Genomic DNA, 23,818 nt, shown 5'->3' on the forward strand with positions numbered 1-23,818 from the left:
AGGGGGTTGGTCTGAGCAGAGGTTCCTTAACTGGCTCTGCTGCTGCCCGTTTTAGCCAGGGGGGCTCTTTCCAGAGCGCCACGGGTGGACAGTCCTGTTTTTAGAGTGTGTTGATGCTAACTGCTTTCCGCCTGTCCCTGGAACTGCCAGGGAAACGCTCTGTGGTAGCTTTAGCGACCCCCTGCCAAGCTCCATCCATGTGACTGCACCTCGATCCTGTGGTAGCCTGAGCTACTCCCTGCCGAGCTCTGTCCTTGTACACTGCTCCTCTTAGGATGGGTAGAGGAAGGAGATCAGATCTACTCCCTCTTCCAGGTGAGGGAGAACCAACCTGGGGCTGCATAGGGCTGCCTCTCCCTGTCCAGCACTGTTCACTGGCCACTGCCTGCCCTGTGATGCAGCGTGCCCAGCGCAGGCGCTGTCAGGCCCATGTGCTGAGTGAGGAAAGCAGTACTTGAGCAACCGTTGGCCCTGACAGCTCAGGGGCACAAGGCTGCAAAGGTGAGACTCACAGGGAGGAGTGTGGGCAGCTCATAAAGGATATGGTGAGACGGGGCGACTCCCTGATCCCCTGGTCCAGCCTCTCATACCTGATGCCAGCTAATTTTTGTGTGTTTTTCTGTACATAATCCCATTTATCTGTCACAATAAACCTCTCATGTAAGATGTCCTCGTCACCATCACGGCCCTTTCTCTGTTCTTAGTGTAAGTCTAAGAGGCAAGCGCTCATTAAGAGAGTCTCCGCTGTCACTGAATCTGTGTTTCTTTTTTTCCTTTTTTTTTTTTTTTAAGATTTTATTTATTTATTTGAGAGGTAGAGTTACAGACAGTGAGAGGGAGAGACAGAGAGGTCTTCCTTCCTTTGGTTTACCAAATGGCCACAACAGCCAAAGCTGCGCCGATCCAAAGCCAGGAGCCAGGTGCTTCTTTCTGGTCTCCCATGCGGGTGCAGGGCCCAAGCACTTGGGCCATCCTCCACTGCCTTCCCGGGCCACAGCAGAGAGCTGGACTGGAAGAGGAGTAACTGGGACTAGAACCGGCGCCCATATGAGATGTCGGCGCCACAGGCGGAGGATTAACCCACTGCACCATGGTGCCAGCCCCCCATTTTTCTTTTTAAAAATTGTTACTTTTAGTTGTCCTGAAAGCAGTGTGTGTTTGTTTTGTCACTACTGAGAAATTTAAGGAAGCTTCTGGAAGGAAAAGCTCTCGGAGGGGCTCTTTCTGTGCTGGGACTGTGTCTGAACAGCCGTACGCTGCCCTTCCTCCTGCGTTTCTCTTTTGTAAATCTGTGTGTTTTTGTGGATGTGTACCTGTTTTATTGAGTGTGAGATAATCCTTTCACATTAGCATTTTAGAGCCATAAATAAGATGTGATGCTCTCAAAAAAAGAACAAAATATTTAAGAATAAGCTTCTCAGGAGGGGAAAGACTCATACAAGGAAAACCACGACACGCTGCTGAAAGAAGTTAAAGGAGACAGCCTACTTGAGGAAGCTACCCTGTGTCCATGGATGAGAAGATCTGATACTAAGGTGTCGGTTCTACCCGCATACAGTCATTGCAGTCCCAGTCCAAATGCCAGTGATGTTTTTTTCCCAGAAATAGAAAAAGCCATCTTAAAATTTATGGGGAATTTCAAGGGACTCCAAAAGAATCTTGAAAAAGAAGAACACTGGTGTTGTGGCATAATGGGTAGAGCTACCGCCTGCAGTGCCGGCATCCCATGTGGGTACTGGTTCGAGTCTCGGCTGCTCAGCTTCCGATCCAGCTCTCTGCTGTGGCCTGGGAAACCAGCAGAGGATGGCCCAAGTGCTTGGGCCCCTGCACCCGCGTGGGAGACCTGGAAGAAGCTCCTGGCTCCTGGCTTTGTATCAGCCCAGCTCCGGTTGTGGCAGCCATTTGGGGAATGAGCCAGTGAATGGAAGACCTCTCTCTGTCTGCCTAGCCTCTCAGTAACTCTGCCTTTCAAATAAATAAATCTTTAAAAAAAGAAGACCAAAGTTGGAAGACTTGCATTTTGTGATTTTAAAACTGAAAGTGACAGTAATCAAGGCAGTGTGGTAACTGCCTCCTGACAGACATACGGACCAGTGGAGCAGAACAGAGCCCGTAAGCCTTGTGGTCTGTGGTCAGATGATTAGACAAGGACGCCAAGACCCCTCAGCGGGGAAGATAAGTCCCCAGTGAGTGATACTTGGAAAGCTGATGTCCACATGCAAAAAAATGAAGTTGGGCCCTTATTTTATACCAAATACAAACATTAACTCAAAATACATCAGAATCCTAAATGTAAGAGCTAAGGTGTAAACCTTGGGAAGAAAATACAAGGAAGTAGAATCTCATGGCTCATGATTCAGGATAAAAAAAAAAGCACAGGCAACAAAAGTGAAAGTAGATAAACCGGAGTACATCAGAATTAAAAGCGAACACGCATCAGAGGGCACAGGAGAGTGCATCCACAGGATGGAGGAGTCTGGCAAATCACACGTCTGGTGAGGGGTTAACATCCACCCTACCCAGAGCAGCCTGCGGCTCAGCCATAACCAGGCAAAATCGGCAGTTTGTAAGAAAGCAGGAAGGACTAAGCGGGCTTTTGAACCAGTGAGACTGCTGCAGCCACGGCTGCTCTTGGGAAACAGAAAGCGAGTGTCGTCGAGGAGCTAGAGAAGTCGGAAGGCTCTGCGCAGTCGGTAGGGACGTAAAGTGTCGCAACCACTGTGGGAAACAGTGGAGCGGTTCCTCAAAGCGTGGAGTAGAGGATCCTGTGTGACCCAGCACCCGCCAGAAGGTGGGAGTGGCCAGGTGTCAGCCAGCAGGTGCATGAACAAACTTTGTTACGTCCACACTGTGGGGTAGTACTCAGCTTTAAGAGCAGGGGTGTCTTGACACCTGCTTCAACAGCGGTGAACACTGAAGACGTAGTCACAGGAGGACTGCAGCATTCCACTTGTGTGTGGTGTCTAGAGCAAGCAGAGGCTGGCTGCCAGGGGCTGGGGAGAAAGGACTGGGCAGTTGGTGTCCGATGGGGACGGAGTTTCAGCCTTGCAGGTGGAGATGGTGGCGGTGATGCTGGCACAGCAGTGGGAGCGTACTCAACACCACGGAGCCGTGCACTTGAAAATGGCTGTGATGATAAATTTCGTTGTGCATTATTTTAATACAATTTTAAAAACGAGTGTGCTTTAAATATGTGGTGCTCATTCGAGGCTATTACATTTCTAGAATGGATTCCCAGGAATAAAATTGCTTCGGCAAAGAATCTTGACGCATGTTGCCAAATGATTTTCTGAAAGGATCAGAACAATTTATAAATTTGTTGGCAAAGTTACATCAGACCTCTATAGTACTGAGTAATTATCATTTACAACAGGCATTGCTGATTTGGTAGGTGAATAAGTATTTTTTATACAATTATTGATCATTTATTACTCTGATGAACTGAATCATTGAAACACTGAGGGTTCAGTGTTTCTTTCACTTATAGTACTGTTCCTTGTTGATTGTCTTTATAACATTTTTTAAAGATTTATTTATTTTAAAGGCCGGCGCCGCGGCTCACTAGGCTAATCCTCCGCCTAGCGGCGCCGGCACACCGGGTTCTAGTCCCGGTCGGGGCGCCGGATTCTGTCCCGGTTGCCCCTCTTCCAGGCCAGCCCTCTGCTGTGGCCAGGAAGGCAGTGGAGGATGGCCCAGGTGCTTGGGCCCTGCACCCCATGGGAGACCAGGAAAAGCACCTGGCTCCTGGCTCCTGCCATCGGATCAGCGCGGTGCGCCGGCCGCAGCGCGCCGGCCGCGGCGGCCATTGGAGGGTGAACCAACGGCAAAGGAAGACCTTTCTCTCTGTCTCTCTCTCTCACTGTCCACTCTGCCTGTCAAAAAAAAAAAAAAAAAAAAAAGATTTATTTATTTTAAAGGCATAGTTACAGGGAGAGACACAGAAAGAGAGAGGTCTTCCATCCGCTGGTTCACTCCCGATATGGCCACAACGGCAGGAGTTGAGCCAGGCCAAAGCCAGGAGCCAGGAGCTTCATCCAGGTCCCCAACGTGGGTGCAGGGAGCCAAGCCCTTGGCCCATCTTCCACTGCTTTCCCAGGCCATTAGCAGAGAGCTGGCTTGGAAAAGGAGCCACCAAGACTCCTGTTGGTACTCAGATATGGGATGCCAGCGTTGCAAGCAGTGGCTTAAACCGCTGTGCCACAATGCCAACCCAGCATTTATTTTCCTCTTTACCTGTTTCTTTGGAGGGAACATACAGCATTTGTCATTTTTTAACATGAGGAAACATGTGTTGAGTGTTTTTAATGCCCCTTTTTAGCTTGGGACCCGATACTCACTTTTTCCTCTAAAGCTGAGGAGTGTTCAGGGTTTGAGTTCAGTTTCCTTTTTTCTATTTGTTTAACCAACCTGGTCTGGGATAAAAGGGTTTGCACTGGGGCTGGTGCTGCGGCTTAGCAGGTTAAGCATCCACCTGAAGCACTGGCATCCCATATGGGCTCAGTGTGAGTCCCGGCTGCTCCACGTCCAGTCTAGCTCCCTGCTGTGGCCTGGGAAAGCAAAGGAAGATGCCCAAGTCCTTGGGCCCCTGCACCCGCATGGGAGACCCGGAAGAAGCTCCTGGCTCCTGGCTTTGAATCAGCCCAGCTCCAGCCTTTGCAGTATTTTGAGGAGTGGACCAACAGATGGGAGACCTTTCTCTCTGTAACTCTGCCTCTCAAGTAAAGAAATAAATCTTTTTTTAAAAAATTGCATTGACATTTCCCTACATAGCTAGTCCCCGCTGTCCTCCCCGGTGCCCTCTCTTCCTCTGACCCAGGCTCCAGCTCTGTCGAGATGTCCCCAGGTGTGGGCTGTGGCTCGGGGCTTCTGTCCCACTGTGGCTGCCCATGCCCAGCCTGCTGTCGTCCCTCCGTAGAGCTCTGGGGAGGTCCGGCCTGCGCCCTGGAGGTGACCTAGTTCTTGTTACTTTCCCGGGTAAACTTTAGAATGCTTTTGTCAGTTACCTAGCAAAATGCAGAGCCCTGCATGAGTTTTGGCAGGATGCGTTTTAGACCTTTAAACCCCTGTGGGGAAAAATTAACAGCAGCATCATTAGAGTATTTGTGCTTCCAGTTCATTTTCACTCGTGTTTTTTCTTTCTGCATATTCCTTGTTTATATTACAGAGTGCATTCCGTCAGTGATTTCGGGGTCACAACCTTGGAGTTCTTCAAAGAACTACTTTATATGCATAAGGTTTCAGAAGAGCATGGGGAGAATGGGTAATAAAGTTGAGATCCTTTGATCTGAGATCATTAGGAAAAATACATCAAAAAGTGTGTTCACTTCTTTGCAATCTCATCTGTATATTTTATATGCGGCTCCTCTGAGCCTCTCCCCTTTATTCCCGTGACCCAGCTCGTCTGTGCTGTGTCAGGATAGGCACGTCGCTGTCCCCCCACGATCCGCTACAGCGCAGGTCTGTGGGGAGCCTGTGCCTCTGGATCTTTCCCAAGCCCCCAGATGCTCAGCCCCATCTGGGCCACCTGGCTGCACCCTGTGCACGAGGAGGTGCTGGCGAGTAGCTGTTGGCACGACCTTGTGGCTGAGACCTCCTGACCAGCATAGCCCAGGGGTCAGCAGTGGAAGCCCCAAGGCCAGCGAGCAGCCAGGACCTAAGTGGGAGCCGCCTGACGCCTGACACAGGCACGTGCCCTTCCCACGTGCCCAGCTCTGCCATTCTGAGAGCGGGGAGCCGGGGCGTGCCCAGGTGGCACCTGGCTGCGGTCTAGGGAGAAGAGCAGCATGGGACTTGATTGGCTGCAGGCCTGCACAGTGAGAAGCATGTCCTGCCGTGAGAAGGCTGCAGCGGGTAACGCGTGCACCCTGCCTCTCGCTGGCAGGAGCTTCGTGAAGGAGCGGAGGGGCGTTGTGTCCCCTCACAGGGGGAGCGTGGGGCGTTGTGGAAGAAGGGCACCGTCGGGCAGACTGTCGTGGCGAGTGTGGAGCAGCGTCTTGCACTGCTAGGACAGTAAGGCCTGACTTAATAGCTTTTTTTTAAAAGATTTATTTATTTGGGCCGGCGCCGCAGCTCACTAGGCTAATCCTCCGCCTTGCGGCGCCGGCACACTGGGTTCTAGTCCCGGTCGGGGCGCCGGATTCTGTCCCCGTTGCCCCTCTTCCAGGCCAGCTCTCTGCTGTGGCCAGGGAGTGCAGTGGAGGATGGCCCAAGTGCTTGGGCCCTGTACCCGATGGGAGACCAGGAGAAGCACCTGGCTCCTGCCTTCGGATCAGCACGGTGTGCCGGCCGTGGCGGCCATTGGAGGGTGAACCAACGGCAAAAGGAAGACCTTTCTCTCTGTCTCTCTCTCACTGTCCACTCTGCCTGTCAAAAAATAAAAAAAATTAAAATAAAATAAAATAAAAAGATTTATTTATTTATTTGAAACAGGGAGAAGGAGAGGCAGAGAGAGTGACAGGTCTTCATTTGCTGGTTCACTCCCCAGTTGGCTGCAATGACCAGAGCTGTGCCAATCCAAAGCCAGGAGCCAGGAGCTTCCTCCAGGTCTCCCACACAGGTGCAGGGGCCCAAGGACTTGGGCCATCCTCCACTGCTCTCCCAGGCCACAGCAGAGAGCTGGATCAGAAGTGGAGCAGCCGGGACCCAAACTGGCACCCTTATGAGATGCCAGCACTGCAGGTGGTGGCTTTACCCACTACACCACAGCGCCAGCCCCTGACTTAATAGCTTTTAATGCTAGTCCCATCAAAATAATTGAAATATCTTTCTCTCTCGCTCTCTCTCTTTGTTTTAGCTAAGCATAAAGTACCTAATACAAAAGTAACCACACTGCATTTCATAGTATGCCTTTTCTTTCCCTCATGGCCATGTCATCTTACAACTGTAATTTGTAGCATTTTCTGGCGATTGAATATCAAGAAGCTGTCATTTCCCATATTATTTTTCCAGGAAAAAAATAGATCAAGAAAAGTCAGCGTCTGGTCTGGGGATTATAAATTCATAATTTTCTCTGTTGGTAGTAGAGAAAGTTGAATGAGAGTCCCGACTAATGAATCAGAATTGTGTGATATTTGAATAGCCGTTTGTTTAAAAAACAAAAAACAAAAACACTGGGTTGCCAGAATGCTGCACGTGATGCAGCTGTCACAGTGATCGGAACCAGAGAGTGGGGGGCAGACAGGTGGGTGTAACCCGTCCCTGAGCGTGGGTGCCGGTCAGCGAAACCTCCAGGTCCAGAGTTCGCAGAGACGTCCACACGGGAGCTTCCTCCTGGGCAGTGTTTACTGAGGTGGTGGCCTCCGGTCTCGTCCCCCGAGAGCCGGGATCTTTGCCTGAGAGTTACCGAGAAAGGAAGGCTGCAGGAAGCCGGGAAACGGCCAGGCTTCTCGCGCACACTGACAGCCAACGCAACGCTCTTTCCGCTTGCAGTTTTTTTTTTTTTTTTTTTTTTTTTAGTGTCATTTTAAGTTGCAGCTTCCAGCCAATCAGCGGGCTCCGTGCCTGCTGACATCACGAACCAGCCAGTTCCCTCCAGCTGCAGAGAGCTTCAGTTTGTCTTTTTTTTTTAAACTAAAATGGAGGCTGGTTTCTCGCCTTAAGGAGTCCATTGCCTTCCCGCTGGAGTCTAGATGTTGACATGTAATAAAGCGGGCAGCAGGATGGTGGTGGATGCGGCCAGCTCCAACGGGCCTTTCCAGCCCGTGGCCCTTCTCCACATTCGAGGTAAGTAACTGTGGGTTCCGCCGAATCGGAGCCTTCCGTGGGCAGCTAATAAATGGCTATTGTGCTTCAGATAAGAGCAGCAGGAAGTCCTTTCCGGCAGATTCAGCCCGTTTTCGCTGCAGACGGAACCCGAGGAGGCTGGGTGTGTCACCGCGGTTTAGCATTTCACGAACTACTTACAGAATTTGAGGCTTGAGCGAGGCCTTGCATGCATAGTTCAAAGCTGGTTTTTCTGCTTTCTGCTCGCTCTCCCATCCCCCTTTCAAAGCTGCGCTGATGTCAAAGGATGTGAAGTCACTGCCTGGGGAAGGTATTGGGTGGGGGTAGGAAGGAGGCGGGCCCGGCCGCGGAGTTTCTGTTGCATCTGTGTTGCCGAACACCGCGAGGGTTTCTCCGCGGACACCTCTCTGAGTTGACGATCAACTGCAGGCAGAAGGGGCCGAGCGGAGGAGAAGAGAACTTCCTTCAGGAAGCGCTGTTTTCACCCTTGCATGGCGCCCACGAGAAGCGGCTTGTGCTTTCAAAATATCCTAGACTGCTGCGGAGCCTGGGTTCTGGAGCGCTGGTGTTTCCAGAGAACCTCGGGAGTGTTTTGTGTTTCGGTCGGCTCTGTAGTGCGGTGCGACTGCGATTTTAAGTGGCCACACGTTTTCAATGAGTGTAGATGATCACGACTTCAGTAATTGCTGTTTGCCTCTTGTAGTTTGTGCATATTTTGGACTCAAAATTTAGCCCTGAAAACACAGTTACTGTAGTGATTAACAGCCCAGTTAAACCGAAGGGTATCAGGGTAGTAACGTACGTGTTCTTAGTTGATATTTTGAGATAGTTCTTACACAGTATTTTTTTTTTTTTGCTCGTAATTGGGTGAGGTAGAAAATGGATGTCAGGCTTGGTCGAATCACTCTAAAATGTATGTCTCAGCTGTGTCCTACGAAAAGTTTTCACTGTCAGGAGCTCCTTTAAGGAGCTGGGCTGAGGAAGGGTGGGGGCGGGATCCCTGGGTGACTAGTGACCTCTGTGACTAAAATGCCGCCCAGATACTTCAGGTCCCAGGGTGCACCCGGGGAGGTCCAGGCACGAGGACCCCGAGCCGGCTGCGGTGTGACTGCCCCGTGCTCTTCCCTCCAGACCCTTTTTGGACGAAGCCGGTGGAAATCAGCCCACGGTCGGCGGGCTGTAGGTCTGGCCAGGGATTTGTTGTTTGGTATTGCACCCAGTGAGAAGCAAAAGCTAACTCCAGGTAACGTTCAGGTGTTTTGGCTGCAGGAACCAAATGGGCGAGGGCCAGGTGCAGTTGTCAAGTGGTCAGGCTTTAAATTAGTTCGGAGGCACTGACTAGGTGAGCCGTGAGATCATCCGATTGCATATAAAATGTGAGTTTTTGTACTTTTGAGGTACCTGCTTATAAATCACAAATCTTTTTAATTTGTGAATTTTCTGTTTTTATTAGACAATTTAGAGTCATTTTTTGAATTGTAAATTTACTCTGAAATAGAATCAGTTGAATTTATGTCTTAAACCACAGTAATATATTTACTTTAAATTCCAAGGGCTCACGTTGGCCAGTTTGGGTTTTCTGCCGTTGGTTGCGTGCGGTGTAGTTGTGGAAGGAGAAAGCAGTGAAGTGTTAGCCTGAAGGAGACTTGAGTTTTTAAGAAGCGGTAACCTTTAGGGACCTCAGACTGACCACTCGTCCAACGGTGGGAGTAGTCATTTCAAAACTGGACAACACCTGATGTACGCAGAACTTTTTGGAGCAAGTATGTTAACGTGAGGTGGAGAAAAACTCGATGTATTGATTGGGCTTTTAGAGTCGTAGTCTCTCTCACATCCAGCTAGCAGCTACCCTGTGCCAGTGCTGAGGGTCATTAGAAATCACTGGTGCCAGGGAGGGGCCGGGAGAACCGGCTCCTGGGCCCAGCGCTCTGCTGGGAGGATGCAGCCCGGGCTGGCTCGCTCCCTCACTCACAGGGACATGGTCCCATTTAGGTCCCCGCACGGTGTTTTGTTTGGAATCTTGGTGTTTTCCTTTTTTAAGCTCAGTTTAAAGTCGACATTATGGCTGTTGGTTGAACACTCTGCTACAGGATCACAATAGTGGTTCCTCCCCTACTGCCTGATCATCTGTTCAGTTCAGGGGCCACTTTTGTTGGCCAGTTTTGCACCCAGGGCTCATTCCTTACTGATCTTAGAAATATTTGTCAGCTGTGCCACATGCCGAGCAGGGGCCCAGTTTTCACTGAGCTCAGGGCCCCTGGCCAGGGAGGGGCGCAGGCGGTGAAACAGTGAACACGACCACTAGACCGAACAGTCGTCCGCATTCAGTTGATTCAAACCTGGAGTTCGCCATCAGCACGCTGAAGTTAGGGATGGGTATTGGACACAGCAGGGAAGACCCCACTTGGCCGCTTGCACCCCACGGCAGAGTGCCTGGTTCAAGTCCGGCTCCTCTGCGTCTGATCCAGCTTCCTGCTAATGCACACCTGGGAGGAAGCAGGTGAGGGCACAAGTACTGGGGTCCCTGTGACCCATGTGGGAGCCCTGGCTTGAGTTCCAGGCCTCTGGCTTTGGCCTGGCCCAGCCCTGGCTGTTGTGGGCACCTGAGGAGTGAACCAGCGATGCAAGCGCCCCAGCTGCCTCCCTCTCTGTGCCTTTCAGGTGAAGTGAAAATAAATAAGTAAAAATATGGTGAGTTAGCATATCTGGAGCAGGTCAGGTCTGAAAGGGACATCTCTCTTTCTTTCTTTCTTTTTTTTTTTTTTTTTAACAGGCAGAGTTAGACAGTGAGAGAGACAGAGAAAGGTCTTCCCTCCATTGGTTCACTCCCCTAATGGCCACCACAGCCGGCGCTGCACCAATCCGAAGCCAGGAGCCGGGTACCTCCTCCAGGTCTCCCGTGGGGTGCAGGGCCCAAGCACTTGGGCCATCCTCCACTGCACTCCCGGGCCACAGCAGAGAGCTGGCCTGGAAGAGGGGCAACCGGGACAGAATCGGCGCCCTGACAGGGACTAGAACCTGGTGTGCTGGCGCCGCAGGCAGAGGATTAGCCTAATGAACCACGGCACCTGCCAGAGACATCTTTCTCAAGCTGCATGTAAACTTTCCAGTCTGTAGGAAAGAGCCGCCTGGAACTTGAGGACTTCAGCCCTCCCCTCACGGCGCCATCCCGGCAAGCTGCTGCAATGGTGGTGGTGTTCTCAGTGCTGTCCAGGTGACTGTTGAGCACTTAAATGTGCAACTGAGGGCCAGCGCCGCGGCTCACTAGGCTAATCCTCCGCCTAGCGGCGCCGGCACACCGGGTTCTAGTCCCGGTCGGGGCGCCGGATTCTGTCCCGGTTGCCCCTCTTCCAGGCCTGCTCTCTGCTGTGGCCAGGGAGTGCAGTGGAGGATGGCCCAAGTGCTTGGGCCCTGCACCCATGGGATACCAGGAGAAGCACCTGGCTCCTGCCTTTGGATCAGCACGGTGCGCCGGCCGCAGCGCACCAGCCGCGGTGGCCATTGGAGGGTGAACCAACGGCAAAGGAAGACCTTTCTCTCTGTCTCTCTCTCTCACTGTCCACTCTGCCTGTCAAAAAAAAAAAAAAAAAGTGCAACTGAGACACTGAATTTTTATTTATTTATTTTTTTTACAAGCAGAGTGGACAGTGAGAGAGAGAGACAGAGAGAAAGGTCTTCCTTTGCCGTTGGTTCACCCTCCAATGGCCGCTGCGGCCGGCGCACTGCACTGATCGATGGCAGGAGCCAGGTGCTTCTCCTGGTCTCCCATGTGGGTACAGGGCCCAAGCACTTGGGTCATCCTCCACTGCACTCCCGGGCCACAGCAGAGAGCTGGCCTGGAAGAGGGGCAACCGGGACAGAATCCGGCGCCCCGACCGGGACTAGAACCCGGTGTGCCGGCGCCGCAAGGCGGAGGATTAGCCTAGTGAGCCGCGGCACCGGCCTGAGACACTGAATTTTTAATGCTATCATAGTTACTTTTAATTTAAATAGACACGCATGTCTGGTGGTCACTGTATTGGACAGTTTGCACTGGAATTGGCCAACCACATCTGAAAAGGACTGGTTTTTGGCTTTGTGGGTGAGCGCAGCCATAGATGGTAAACAAATCGGTGGGTCAGGTAGCAGGCTCTGCTCTGGTGACGGGGCACGGGTTGCCTGGCCTGCTGTAGACCTTCCCTCTGGTCGTTGGACCGCCTGCAAGACCAGTAGTAGAACGCGTTTCCTGCAGGCTTCTGCGCCGTCCTTGTCTTGCGCCATTTTTTGGAAGCAGCGGAAGCACTGGGAGGAGGGCCCAGTGGCCAGTCCCTCTTCCCACCCAAGCGCACTCTGCTTTCAGAACTGGGTTTCAGGTGTTGACAGCCCAGCCAGAAGATGCTAATGACCAAAGCGGAAGCAGCAGTCTGGCACATCTTCCAGCTGGCCTTGATTCTGGCCTCCAGAAAATTCTCAGCGGCTCTCAGCTTTTCCTAGTCATTTGTAAACTTACCCTGTCGATGAGTCTGTCTGTGACAGTAGCTTCAACCATACAACAAACCGTTCTCTATGCAGAGGTGTGATTAGGGGAAAAGTTTGGTTTCTTTAGCAGCACTTCCCAAATCACCAGTTTGTTGAGTGTTGCTGCTTTGCTAATAAAAATTTAGAGAAAATGCACAAAAAGTGTAGGAGTCAGACCCATGGCTTTTGTTTCCACTGCACTGAATCCCAGTGACCGCCTGCTGCAGTAAATAGTGCATCCAGTGCACACAGCCGCTGCAGCCGGCACACACCTGCACCATGGCCAGGCCGCTAGAGCCGGCACACACCTGCACCATGGCATGGCCGCCGGAGCCGGCACACACCTGCACCATGGCACAGGCCGCTGGAGCCGGCACAGGCCGCTGGAGCCGCTACACGCCTGCACCATGGCACGGGCCGCTGGAGCCGGCACACACCTGCACCATGGCACGGGTCGCTGGAGCCAGCACACACCTGCACCATGGCACGGGCTACTGGAGCTGGCACACACCTGCACCATGGCACAGGCCGCTGGAGCCGGCACACGCCTGCACCATGGCACAGGGCACTGGAGCCGGCACACACCTGCACCATGGCACGGGCCGCTGGAGCCGGCACACACCTGCACCATGGCACGGGTCGCTGGAGCCAGCACACACCTGCACCATGGCACAGGCCGCTGGAGCTGGCACACACCTGCACCATGGCACAGGCCGCTGGAGCCGGCACATGCCTACACCATGGCACAGGGCACTGGAGCCGGCACACACCTGCACCATGGCACGGGCCGCTGGAGCCGGCACACACCTGCACCATGGCACAGGGCACTGGAGCCGGCACACACCTGCACCATGGCACAGGGCACTGCAGCCAGCACACACCTGCACCATGGCACAGGCCGCTGGAGCTGGCACACACCTGCACCATGGGCAGTCAGGAGGCACTAGTGAGAAAGGCTACCTCCTGGTGTCCCCATCCCCCAGAATTAGGAAGGAAGAACGTGGGCAGACCCTGACGAAGATGAAGCCAGTGGTTCTGTCTCTGAGCTGCACGCAGCTCAGCTCCAGCTTCTACCTCCACGGGTGTCTGGATCGCGGGACTGTAGCTCTGTGAGGTGCCATCTGGAAGGGCCCTGCTAACCCTGCCTGGTGCTGCAGCGAGGAAAGTTGTCCTCTGCATTCCCTGGGTGACACAGCGCTGGAGGCAAGGCCATGTACAGCTGCGTGCCTGCTTGTCCCTCAGTCCCACCCCAAACTTGGGGCTAGTGTCCACTCAGGAGGCTTCTGCTTTTGTTTTTAAAGATTTTATTTATTTATTTATTTTAGAGTCAGAGTTGTAGAGAGAGAGAGAGAGAGAGAGAGAGATCTTCCATCCGCTGGTTTACTCTTCAAATGGTGACAACAGCGGGAGCGGGGCTGGTCTGGAGCCAGGAGCTTCCTCAGTCTCCCATGTAGGTGCAGGGGCCCAAGCATTTTGGCAATCTTCCTCTGCTTTCCTAGGCCCATTTCGGGGAGCTGAATTGGAAGTGGAGCAGCCGGGACTCAAACCGGTGCCCACGTGGGATGCTGGTGCCACAGGCGGCAGCTCTGCCTGCTCTGCCTCAGCACCGGCCTGCTCAGGAGGATTTGCCTTGCAGCAAAGGCTGTCTCCTGGATTTTGTTCATTAAAATGTGTTAGCGGATAGGGGAATGAGAGAAAAAGAAAGGGATAAGGTTAGTAGTCGGGAAAAGGGTGTGTGTTTTTAAACCTAGGAACGGGACAGGCAGAACCCAGACGTGGTAGGTTCTGGCTGCCTCCTGCTGCTTCCTTAGGTCAGATACAGTTGCGAGGTGGTTCTGAACCTGCAGCACTTGGCCGTGCTGATGACCTTTCATCAACACTGGACTCCTGCCTGGGAGGTGAGGGCAAGTCCCAAAGTTTCTCCTCCCCACGGTCACCCAGCCTGTAGGGCCCAGTCCAGGGCCACTGCCCCTCTCCCCGGGGCCTGCTGCCCGTGGCTGTCCCAGGAGAAGTGCACTTCCCGAGCACCTCAGTTTGCCGGGCCAGGGGCCGTATGCGCCTATCTCTGCTCTCTCTTAAATCCGCCCAGCACTGTGAGGCATCATTCCATTTTTTTTCCCCTTAGAAGGGAAAGGGGAGCCCTTTGTCCAGGCCACAGAGAATGGAGTGAAACGGGACCAGGGCCTCATCAGTGCGGCCGCAGAGCCCGCGTTCTGCTCTGCACGGCGTCACGTGTTGCGAGGTGGGGTGAGAGCCCCTGGCGGGGCATCTGGACGGCTGTGATACCTGTCAGTGGCTGGAGCTGAGAGCTCGTTTCAGGCTGAGCAGGCGTTCGCTGCAGGTTCACACACGTGTTCTTGGCGGGCACGGCAGCTGGTGCTGGCGCTGCCCTCCGTGGCCCAGTTCACAGGCGTTCCCCGTTGGCTCCGTGCTCCTCCACTCCACAAAATCGGAAGCGTCCTGACAGTCATGTGAGCTTGACCCCTCGTGACACCTGGCATCAGTCCTGGAGTGTAGGCATCAGGCAGCGTTGCTGGGTTGAAAATAAAAAATAAAAAAGACCGTTGAGGCCGGCGCCGCAGCTCACTAAGCTAATCCTCCGCCTTGCGGCGCCGGCACACCGGGTTCTAGTCCCGGTCGGGGCGCCGGATTCTGTCCCGGTTGCCCCTCTTCCAGGCCAGCTCTCTGCTGTGGCCCGGGAGTGCAGTGGAGGATGGCCCAAGTGCTTGGGCCCTGCACCCCATGGGAGACCAGGAGAAGCACCTGGCTCCTGGCTTTGGATCAGCACGGTGCGCCGGCCGCGGCGGCCATTGGAGAGTGAACCAACGGCAAAGGAAGACCTTTCTCTCTGTCTGTCTCACTGTCCACTCTGCCTGTAAAAAAAAAAAAAAAAAAAAAAAAAAAAAAAAAGACCATTGGGTGTATCCCTTAGCCAGGTACCCCATCAGGCGGTGGTGTTTCCCTAGCTCCTGAGAGCCTGCCTGAGGTGACCGGCTGGAAAAGCAGGCACAGGGAGACACTGCGCTCTGGGCCGTGCTCCCACTAAATCTCCTTTCTGCGTCAGACTGGAGATACAACCACCAGGCAGAGAACATTAAAAAGCGGGAGACATAGTGGATGGATGTCACTACCGTACTAGTGTTTGCCTTTTTTTTTTTTTTTTTTTTTTTTTTTTTTGACAGGCAGAGTGGACAGTGAGAGAGACAGAGAGAAAGGTCTTCCTTTTGCCGTTGGTTCACCCTCCAATGGCTGCCCCGGCCGATGCGCTTTGGCCGGCGCACCGCGCTGATCCGATGGCAGGAGCCAGGTACTTATCCTGGTCTCCCATGCAGGTGCAGAGGCCCAAGGACTTGGGCCATCCTCCACTGCACTCCCGGGCCACAGCAGAGAGCTGGCCTGGAAGAGGGGCAACCGGGATAAAATCCGGCGCCCCAACCGGGACTAGAACCTGGTGTGCCAGCGCCGCAAGGCGGAGGATTAGCCTAGTGAGCTGCAGCGCTGGCCTTGTGTTTGCTTTTTAACTGTGGGAAGACGCTGGCTGAACTGCACCACTGCACCAGATAAAGGTCTGGCTTTACTTTGGGTCCTTGTGTTAGTCATAAGTCAAAACTCTTCTGTCTCTCAAAAAACACTCTAGGGGCCGGCGCTGTGGCATAGTGGGCTGAGCGTCCACTTGCATTGCCAACATCCTATATGGGCGCCAATGTATCCCAGCTGCTCCTCTTCCCGTCCAGCGCTCTGCTGTGGCCTGGGAAAACAGCAGAAGATGGCCCAAGTCCTTGGGCCCCTGCACCTGCATGGGAGACCTGGAAGAAGCTCCTGGCTCCTGGCTTTGGTCTAGCCCAGTCCCAGCCATTGCAGCCATTTGGGGAGTTGAAGTAGGCAAGAGCTCTCAGGTTCTGTTTCTCTCTCTCTCTCTCTGTTCCCTCCCTCCCTCCCTCCCTTCATCGCACCCCACCTCCACCTCTCAGCCTCTCAAATAATAACTTTCTGAAAGAGGCTAAAGGAGTATGATGATTAAATACAATGAGTAAGTCTAGATCAAGCCCTTGTTCTAGAAAATACAAAAGGAAGCCTACAGAAGACGTTGCACAGACAGAGGAGGTTGAGGGCAGACACTGGTGCTGTGACGTTGCTTGTTGTTCCGGGTCCTGTCAAGGCGTGACGCTGCAGGGGGTTGTACTCATTTGTAAGGAATGCAGAGTGGAGCATTCACAGGTGCAGTGTCGTGTTCGCTGTAGTACGTGTTGAACGATAAAGAGAAAAATGGCTATAAAACAGATGTGCTAAAGGGTAGAACTGTTGAATCCAGGGAGGTGGATCTGCAGGTCTGCACTGGACTTCTGCCTGAACTTTTTCATAATGTTTGAGGGCGGTATTGCTTGTGAAGCACAGAGAGGGGGCGTAATAAGTTAGAAACTGTTTCCTGAGTTGTGAGCAGTGGTCTTTTAGGGTCGAGCTTTTGCCTGCCAGTGACAGCACTGCCCACTCAGGGTGACTGCCCAGATGGCTGCACCATCCGACCTCGTGGTGTCTTGGGGCTCTGGACCCCTCTGATGCTGATTGGGACTTTCATTGGTCTTTTTTAGAGTGTGACTGCCTCTAAGGCCTCCTGGGAGATAAAACCAGGGTTCCCTCTGAACTTGAGAGGCGGTGCCTAGTGGTTAAGGGTGGGGTGGGGAGCCGCCCCCACCCCGGGCCAGCTGAGCCATCTTGGGCGGATGACTCACCCTCTGTGCTGAGAAGTGGATGTGAAATGGAGTAACAGCTCGACCTGCCTCTTTGGGTTTTGTGAGAACTGAGTGAGCGAATGCGCGGCAGCCGCTTCGAACGGTGCCTGGAGCGTTGTGAGGCCCCCGTGCAGCTGGTGGCCGCGGTCACCTCTGTAGTAGGAGCCTGCGGTTCAGCCACAGCGCGCTCTGCCCCTCTAAGCTACACTCCTGCCGTCTGTTCCTTTCGAAGCCTGTCCGTCTGCCTCTCTCACTTCCCGAGCCTTTTCCTTGGCATTTGGGCCCTGGAGTTGCACCGTGTGCCTCTTGTACACGGTGTGAACTCCCTGTGAGCCGGTCGCGGCACTGTCCCCACGGCCTCCAGTCGGAGTGTGCCTGCCTCTCCATTCAGTGTTCTCTCCCTGCTCGTGGTCCAGTCTGTTGTGTATGGAGTAAAATGAGAAATGGGCATTTACCAATAACCTTTTTCTTTTAAAGATTTTTTTTTTATTTAAAAGAGTAACAGAGGCAGAGAACTTCCATCCACTGGTTCACTCTCCAAATGGCCACAAGGGCCAAGGCAGAACCAGCCGAAGCCAGAAGCCTGAACTCCATCCAGGTCTCCTACGTGGGTGGCAGGAGCCCAAGTGCTTGGGCCGTCTTCAGCGTCTTCCCAGGGGCACAGCGTGGGCTGCCAGCATTGCAAGCAGCCCTGAACCCACTGCACCACACACTGGCCCCTAGGTACCCATTCTCAACTCTGGAAGAAAAGTCTTAGCAAAACATTTGTAAAACATTTTAAGTTAGAGATATCATCTGTGGTTAATCCCAAATGGGTGACTACACATGCCATTTCCCTTAGTTGTTTTTAAACATAGATGTTACTGGGACTGGCATTGTGGGACAAAAGCTTAAGCTGCCGGGCCGGCACCATGGCGTAGTGGGTAAAACCGCTGCCTGCAGTGCCAGCATCCCATGTGGGCACCAGTTTGAGTTCTAGCTGCTCCACTTCCGATCCAGCTCTCTGCTCTGGCCTGGGAGAGCAGTGGAAGATGGCCAAGTGCTTAGGCCCCTGCACCCGTGTGGGAGACCCGGAAGGAGCTTCTGGCTCCTGGCTTTAGATTGGCGCAGCTCCAGCCATTGTGGCTATTTTGGGAGTGAACCAGCAGATGGAAGACTTTCTCTCTCTGCCTCTGCCTCTCTATAAATCTGCCTTTCAAATAAATAAATACATCTTTAAAAAAAAAAAAAAAAAGGCTGCCACCCAGGACTCTGGCATCCCTTATCGGCACTGCTTCGAGTCCCAGCTGCTCCACTTCCTATCCAGCTCCCTGCTGATGGCCTGGGAAAGCAGCAGAAGATGGCCCAAGTGCTTGGTCTCCTGTCACCCACATGGAAGAACTGGATAAAGCTCCTGGCATTGGCCTGGCCCAGCCCAGCTGTTGGGACCATTTGGGGAGTGAGTCCCCACCCCACCCCCACCATAACTATTTGTCTTTGAAATAAATAAATAAATCTTCAAATAAGTAAATAAACATAGATGTTGCTCTCTGGTGCTTTAACGATTTGACTTCCAAAGTGAAGTCCCATTACATTAAACTCCTTTGATTTTCCTTTTGGTGCTGATTTTCTTTTCTTTTAAAGATTTATTTATTTGTTTGAAAGAGTTACACAGAGAGAGAAGGAGAGAGAGAGAGAGGTCTTCCATCTGATGGTTACTCCCCAATTGGCCTCAACGGCTGGAGCTGCACCAATCAGGAGCCAGGAGCTTCTTCCAGGTCTCCCAACCAAGGACTTGGGCCATCTTCCACTGATATCCCAGGCTATAGCAGAGAGGTGGATTGGAAGTGGAGCAGCCGGGACTGGAACCGGCACCCATATGGGATGCTAGCACTTCAGGCCAGGGCATTAACCCTCTGTACCACAGAGCCGGCTCCAGCTGGTTTTCTTTTCTTAAGATTTATTTTATTTATTTGAAAAGGCAGAGTTAGACTGGTTCACTCCCCCAAATGGCTGTAACAGCTGTGGTTGGGCCAGGCCGAAGCCAGGAGCTTCATCTTGGTTTCCCACGTCGGTTCACGGGCCCAAGCACGTCGGCCATCTTCCGCTGCTTTCCCAGGCGCATTAGCAGGGAGCTGGATCGGAAGTGGGGCAGCCGGGACTCACACCAGCTCCCATGTGGGATGCTGGTGTTGGCAGGCAGCAGCTTTACCCACTATGCACAATGCCAGTCCCTGGTGCTGACCGTTTAAATTGGGTAGTATTTGAGCTGATACCTCAGCTCTGACCTTCTGTGTTATGTTGTTAGGTTTGAATGCTGATGCCGTGACCCTGTCTGATGAGGGTTTGCAGTCTGCTCCCCATCGGGGATGCAGGTGAACTCTGTGTCCCCAGAGGTCTGCTGTCTCCTGGTTGCTACTCACGAGCAGCGTGTGCTGGTAGTGGTGCTTCATTCACGGTTGGGAGAGTAGTAACGTTTCACTCCAGGGAACAAGCCCAGTGCTTCCTGAGTTGCTGGTCTTTGTTCTCGGCAGGCTCCAGGAGAGAAGGCAGGTAGGGTGTACTGGAATGTGTTGACAGTTTCTGTGCACGCACAGCCTTATCCAGGGGCGACGTTTGTCAGCCGTGTCCTCAGAGTGTAGAGCTTCAGTCTCTGTAGTCTGCGCAGCCCCGGTGCTGCAGAGCTGCATCCGTGGGGTCCACAGAGCCAGCACTTCCCCTTAGGAACGGCAGGCTGTAAGCTGCCTCTCCCGCTGTGCGACCCACCTCGTGCACACCTGTCTGACCTCAGACTGTTCCTGACGAAGCAGGAGACTGTTAGTTCCTACCCCACAGAGCTCACGTGAGGCCCTCCAGCATGCCGGCCTAGGACTCGCTGTGGAAGCGCACCTGTGCAGGTGTGTGCGTGGCTGGCTGCACTGCCCGCTGGTTCCAGGAACATCCTTTTTATTTGAAAGAACAAAAAAGCAGACAATCTGGTTTTCAAGACTTGAATATTTGGCAGATACTTCCTCTAGAAGTGAGCTTATCAATCCAAGGGAAACAACTGGGGCAGCATTTCTTTTCTTTTTTTTTCTGCCCTTGATGAAATCGGAGCTTTCAAGCAGAATTTGAATTTTGGAAAACTTGCCCCCGACAGTGTGAGCTTGAGGCCCCAGTGTTGCCTCTCCTGCCATGGTTGGGGGTGGGGATGTTAACCATGGGATTTCCCGTACCCACAGCGCCCCAGCGTGCTCTGGCCACCAGTAAGTGACGCTGTGAAACCCTCGTGGGCAGCAGAGCGGTTCTGAGCCGTGGGACAGCCGCTGCGTCTTGGGGGTAAATGAAAGATGCACTCTGCAGCGCAGCCTTGAGAAAGGTCGCACTGAGGTTCCGTGCGGGGTAGAGGACAGCCAGCCAGCGCTTTCTGAAGGGCAGTGAGAGAGTTCCTCATCTCAGCTCGTATTTTTTGTGTGTTCATTTCTTAGGAAGAAAACGTCTGACGGCCTGGCTCTCACAGGCTGCGAGCATCTTGGTAGCGCTCTCTGGTAACAGGTGGTGCTAATGTGATTAAGCCCGGGCGTACCTGCTCAGCGGCATCTCCTGTGCCTTTCTGTGGAGGTGGTGCACACCTTCAGAGCAGAGAAGTATCTGGGAGGAGGAGGCGGGCAGAGCACCTGCTGTGCCCGTGCCCTGGCCTGTCCCCAGCACGCACCAGAGCAGAGCCACGCCCTTCCTGCTCTGCCACGCTGCTGCGACCTGCGATTTTGTTTCTCAGTTCTTGAGCCCTGGTCTCGAGGGGGCACTTTGCTTTAGAGAGTAGCGCTGACCATTTAAAAATGTGCTTGGGGAGCGAGCATTTGCCCTACGGATTAAGATCCTGGTGTCCCATATAAGAGTACGTGAGTCTGAATCCTTGCTCTGGCTACTGACTCCAGCTCCCTGGCGATGCAGACCCTGGGAGGCTACAGGTGACGGCTCAGGTACTTGAGTCCTTGCCACTCACCTGAGACACCTAGACTGAGTTCCGGCTCCTGGCTGACCCAGCTCCAGCGCTTATGGGCATTTGGAGAATGAACCAGTAGTTAGGAGTGTACTGTCTATCTGGGTGACTCTCCCTCTCCCTTTCTCTCTTTAAATACATAAATAGTTTTTTTGTTGCTTTTTTTTTTTTTTTTTTCAAACTAGGGCAGAGGCTTGCTAAAACAGCTTAAATTGCCTGTTGGGATACTCATGTCCCACATCAGACCAACTAATTTGAGTGAGTCCCAGCTACTCTGTTTTGATCTAACTTCCTGCTAGCGAGTGCCCTGGGAGGCAGCAGGTGATGGCGCAAGGACCTGGGTCCCTGTCGCCCATGTGGGAGACCTGGATGGAGTTCCAGACTCCTGGCTACAGCCTGGCCCAGCTGTGGCCATGGCATTGCAGGCAGATGGGAGTGAACTGGCTCTTTCTCTCGCTCTCTCTCTCTGTCTCTCTGTCTGTCTGTCTCCCTCCCTCCCACCTCATCAATTTTAAACTGTACTTAAAAGAAGCTATGAGCTTTTCTTTTTAAGCAAAGTAATTTTTAAATTGTACTAGATGTTGAAGCATTGAGGGTCTGTTAATTTTATATGCTCATGTACACACACACATAAATGTTCATATCATATGGGAATCCAAAGCTCTAAAGTCTAGGTTTAAGACCCAGCAGTGGGGGCTAGCTCTGTGGCATAGCGGGTAAAGCCGCCGCCTACAGTGCTAGCATCCCATGTGGGCACTGGTTTGAGTCCTGTCTGCTCCACTTCCAATCTGCCTCTCTATTGTGGCCTGGGAAAGCACGCAAGTCCTTGGGTCCCTGCATCCATGTGGGAGACCTGGAAGAAGCTCCTGGCTCCTGGCTTCAGATCAGCACAGCTCCAGCCATTGTGGCCGACTAGGGAGTGAAGCAGTGGATAGAAGACCTCTCTTTCCCTCACTCTTCCCAGTGTGTGTGTGTGTGTGTGTGTGTGTGTGTGTATAACTCTTTCAAATAAATAAATTAAATAAATCTAAAAAAAAAAAAAAGACCCAGTAGTGTTCCTTACTGGGGCCCATGACTGTGTCACTACACCTTCCTGAATTTCCAAATATGTTTAAAAGTACATTTGACTAAACTTATTTTCTTTTTCTTTTAGATTTATTTTATTTATTTCAAAGTTACAGAGAGAGGTAGAGAAAGAGAGAGGTCTTCCATCTGCTGGTTCACTCCCCAGATGGCCACAACGGCCAGAGCTGAGCTTATCCACAGCCAGAAGCCAGGAGCTTCTTCCAGGTCTCCCACGTGGGTGCAGGGGCGCAAAGACTTGCGTCATCCTCCACTGCTTTCCCAGGTGCATCAGCAGGGAGCAGGATTGGAAGTGGAGCAGCCAGGACTCGAACCGGTGCACATATGGGATGCTGGCGCTGCAGGCCGGGGCTTTGACTTGCTGTACCACAGTGCCAACCCCGACTAAAGTTACATTCAAGAGAATTGACAGAAAAGAGCTTACTGGCATTCCAGCGTAAGATCCCTGAGGACAGCAGTACAGCAGTAATGAGAGTGAGCAAGTTGCTTTCATTGTACTTTAGTTGAGGAAAACCTGAGTGACTGCCTGCCCAACAGGTGGGCTGTTTTGTTTTAAATAATCTCATAAGTTCAGGGACTGTTTTTCTTTATAATAGTTACGAATGGTGTTGGGTTGAAAAAGTGTTTTTACTGCTGTTAAACAACAGTTAAATTTATGATATCGTGACATTTTTACTCCTCTTCCTCTCCTTAAGAACCCATTCTTATTTTATATCATTTATTTTACACATGAGACCATTGGGTATTAAAGCCAATGTTTTCTAAGGCTCATAAACTTTTGTGGTTGGTTTTTCTTTTTGTGGTTGGCTTTTCTTATTCAAATAGTGTAGTATCAGTGGATATGAATCCTGCATTATTTTTTTAACTTTTAAATTTCTTGCATCATGTTAACTTCCAGAATTTTGACCTTAAATTTTTGCATTCCATTCTTGAGTGAGTTGGAACAGTCTGTAGCCAGTGAAGTGGACAGGAGTTGCCTTGCCTACATGGAGTGGAACTGTTGCTTGGAGAGTGTGAGTGTGGGCACGCACGTTTGCATAAACCAGTTCACGCGCTGTGACATAGGAGCCTTGCCTTGCTTCCTTGAGCCTCTTCACTTTTTTTTTTTTTTTTTTTTTTTTTTTTTTGACAGAGTGGACAGTGAGAGAGAGAGACAGAGAGAAAGGTCTTCCTTTTGCCGTTGGTTCACCCTCCAATGGCCGCCGCTGCAGCCGGCGCACCGCGCTGATCCGATGGCAGGAGCCAGGATCCAGGTGCTTTTCCTGGTCTCCCATGGGGTGCAGGGCCCAAGCACCTGGGCCATCCTCCACTGCACTCCCTGGCCATAGCAGAGAGCTGTCCTGGAAGAGGGGCAACCGGGACAGAATCCGGCACCCCGACCGGGACTAGAACCCGGTGTGCCGGCGCCGCAAGGTGGAAGATTAGCCTATTGAGCCACGGCGCCGGCCCTCTTCACTTTTTATTTTTTAAAAAGCCAGTGAGTCCGGCCTGCGCCTGTGGTGCCGGCACACCGGGTTCTAGTCCCGGTCGGGGCACCGGATTCTGTCCCGGTTGCCCCTCTTCCAGGCCAGCTCTCTGCTGTGGCCAGGGAGTGCAGTGGAGGATGGCCCAAGTGCTTGGGCCCTGTACCCGCATGGGAGACCAGGAGAAGCACCTGGCTCCTGCCATCAGATCAGCGCAGCGGCCATTGGAGGGTGAACCAATGGCAAAGGAAGACCTTTCTCTCTCTCTCTCTCACTGTCCACTCTACCTGTCAAAAAAAAAAAAAAAAATAGCCAGCGAGTCTTTAAGTGAAATGTAAGCTAAACTTGGTAAACTTGGAGCC

General features: G+C 52.5%; 1 protein-coding gene across 15 annotated transcripts in view; it reads left to right on the plus strand.

Annotated features, from left to right (window-relative positions):
* Window positions 1-23,818, plus strand: part of PPP2R5C (protein phosphatase 2 regulatory subunit B'gamma) — a 163,000-nt gene that overhangs the window by 41,448 nt on the left and 97,734 nt on the right. For 4 of the 15 annotated variants that reach the window (XM_051834804.2, XM_070065026.1, XM_051834805.2 and 1 more), the window contains exon 1: window positions 7,432-7,722. The exons of 6 other annotated variants lie outside the window; for them this stretch is intronic. In XM_051834804.2, coding sequence (XP_051690764.1) covers window positions 7,629-7,722 — 94 coding nt within the window. In that variant the 5' untranslated portion in view covers window positions 7,432-7,628. 15 annotated transcript variants of the gene reach the window in all.

This window comes from Oryctolagus cuniculus, chromosome 20 (genome assembly GCF_964237555.1).
Source record: "Oryctolagus cuniculus chromosome 20, mOryCun1.1, whole genome shotgun sequence".
In the NCBI taxonomy this organism is placed as follows: domain Eukaryota; kingdom Metazoa; phylum Chordata; class Mammalia; order Lagomorpha; family Leporidae; genus Oryctolagus; species Oryctolagus cuniculus.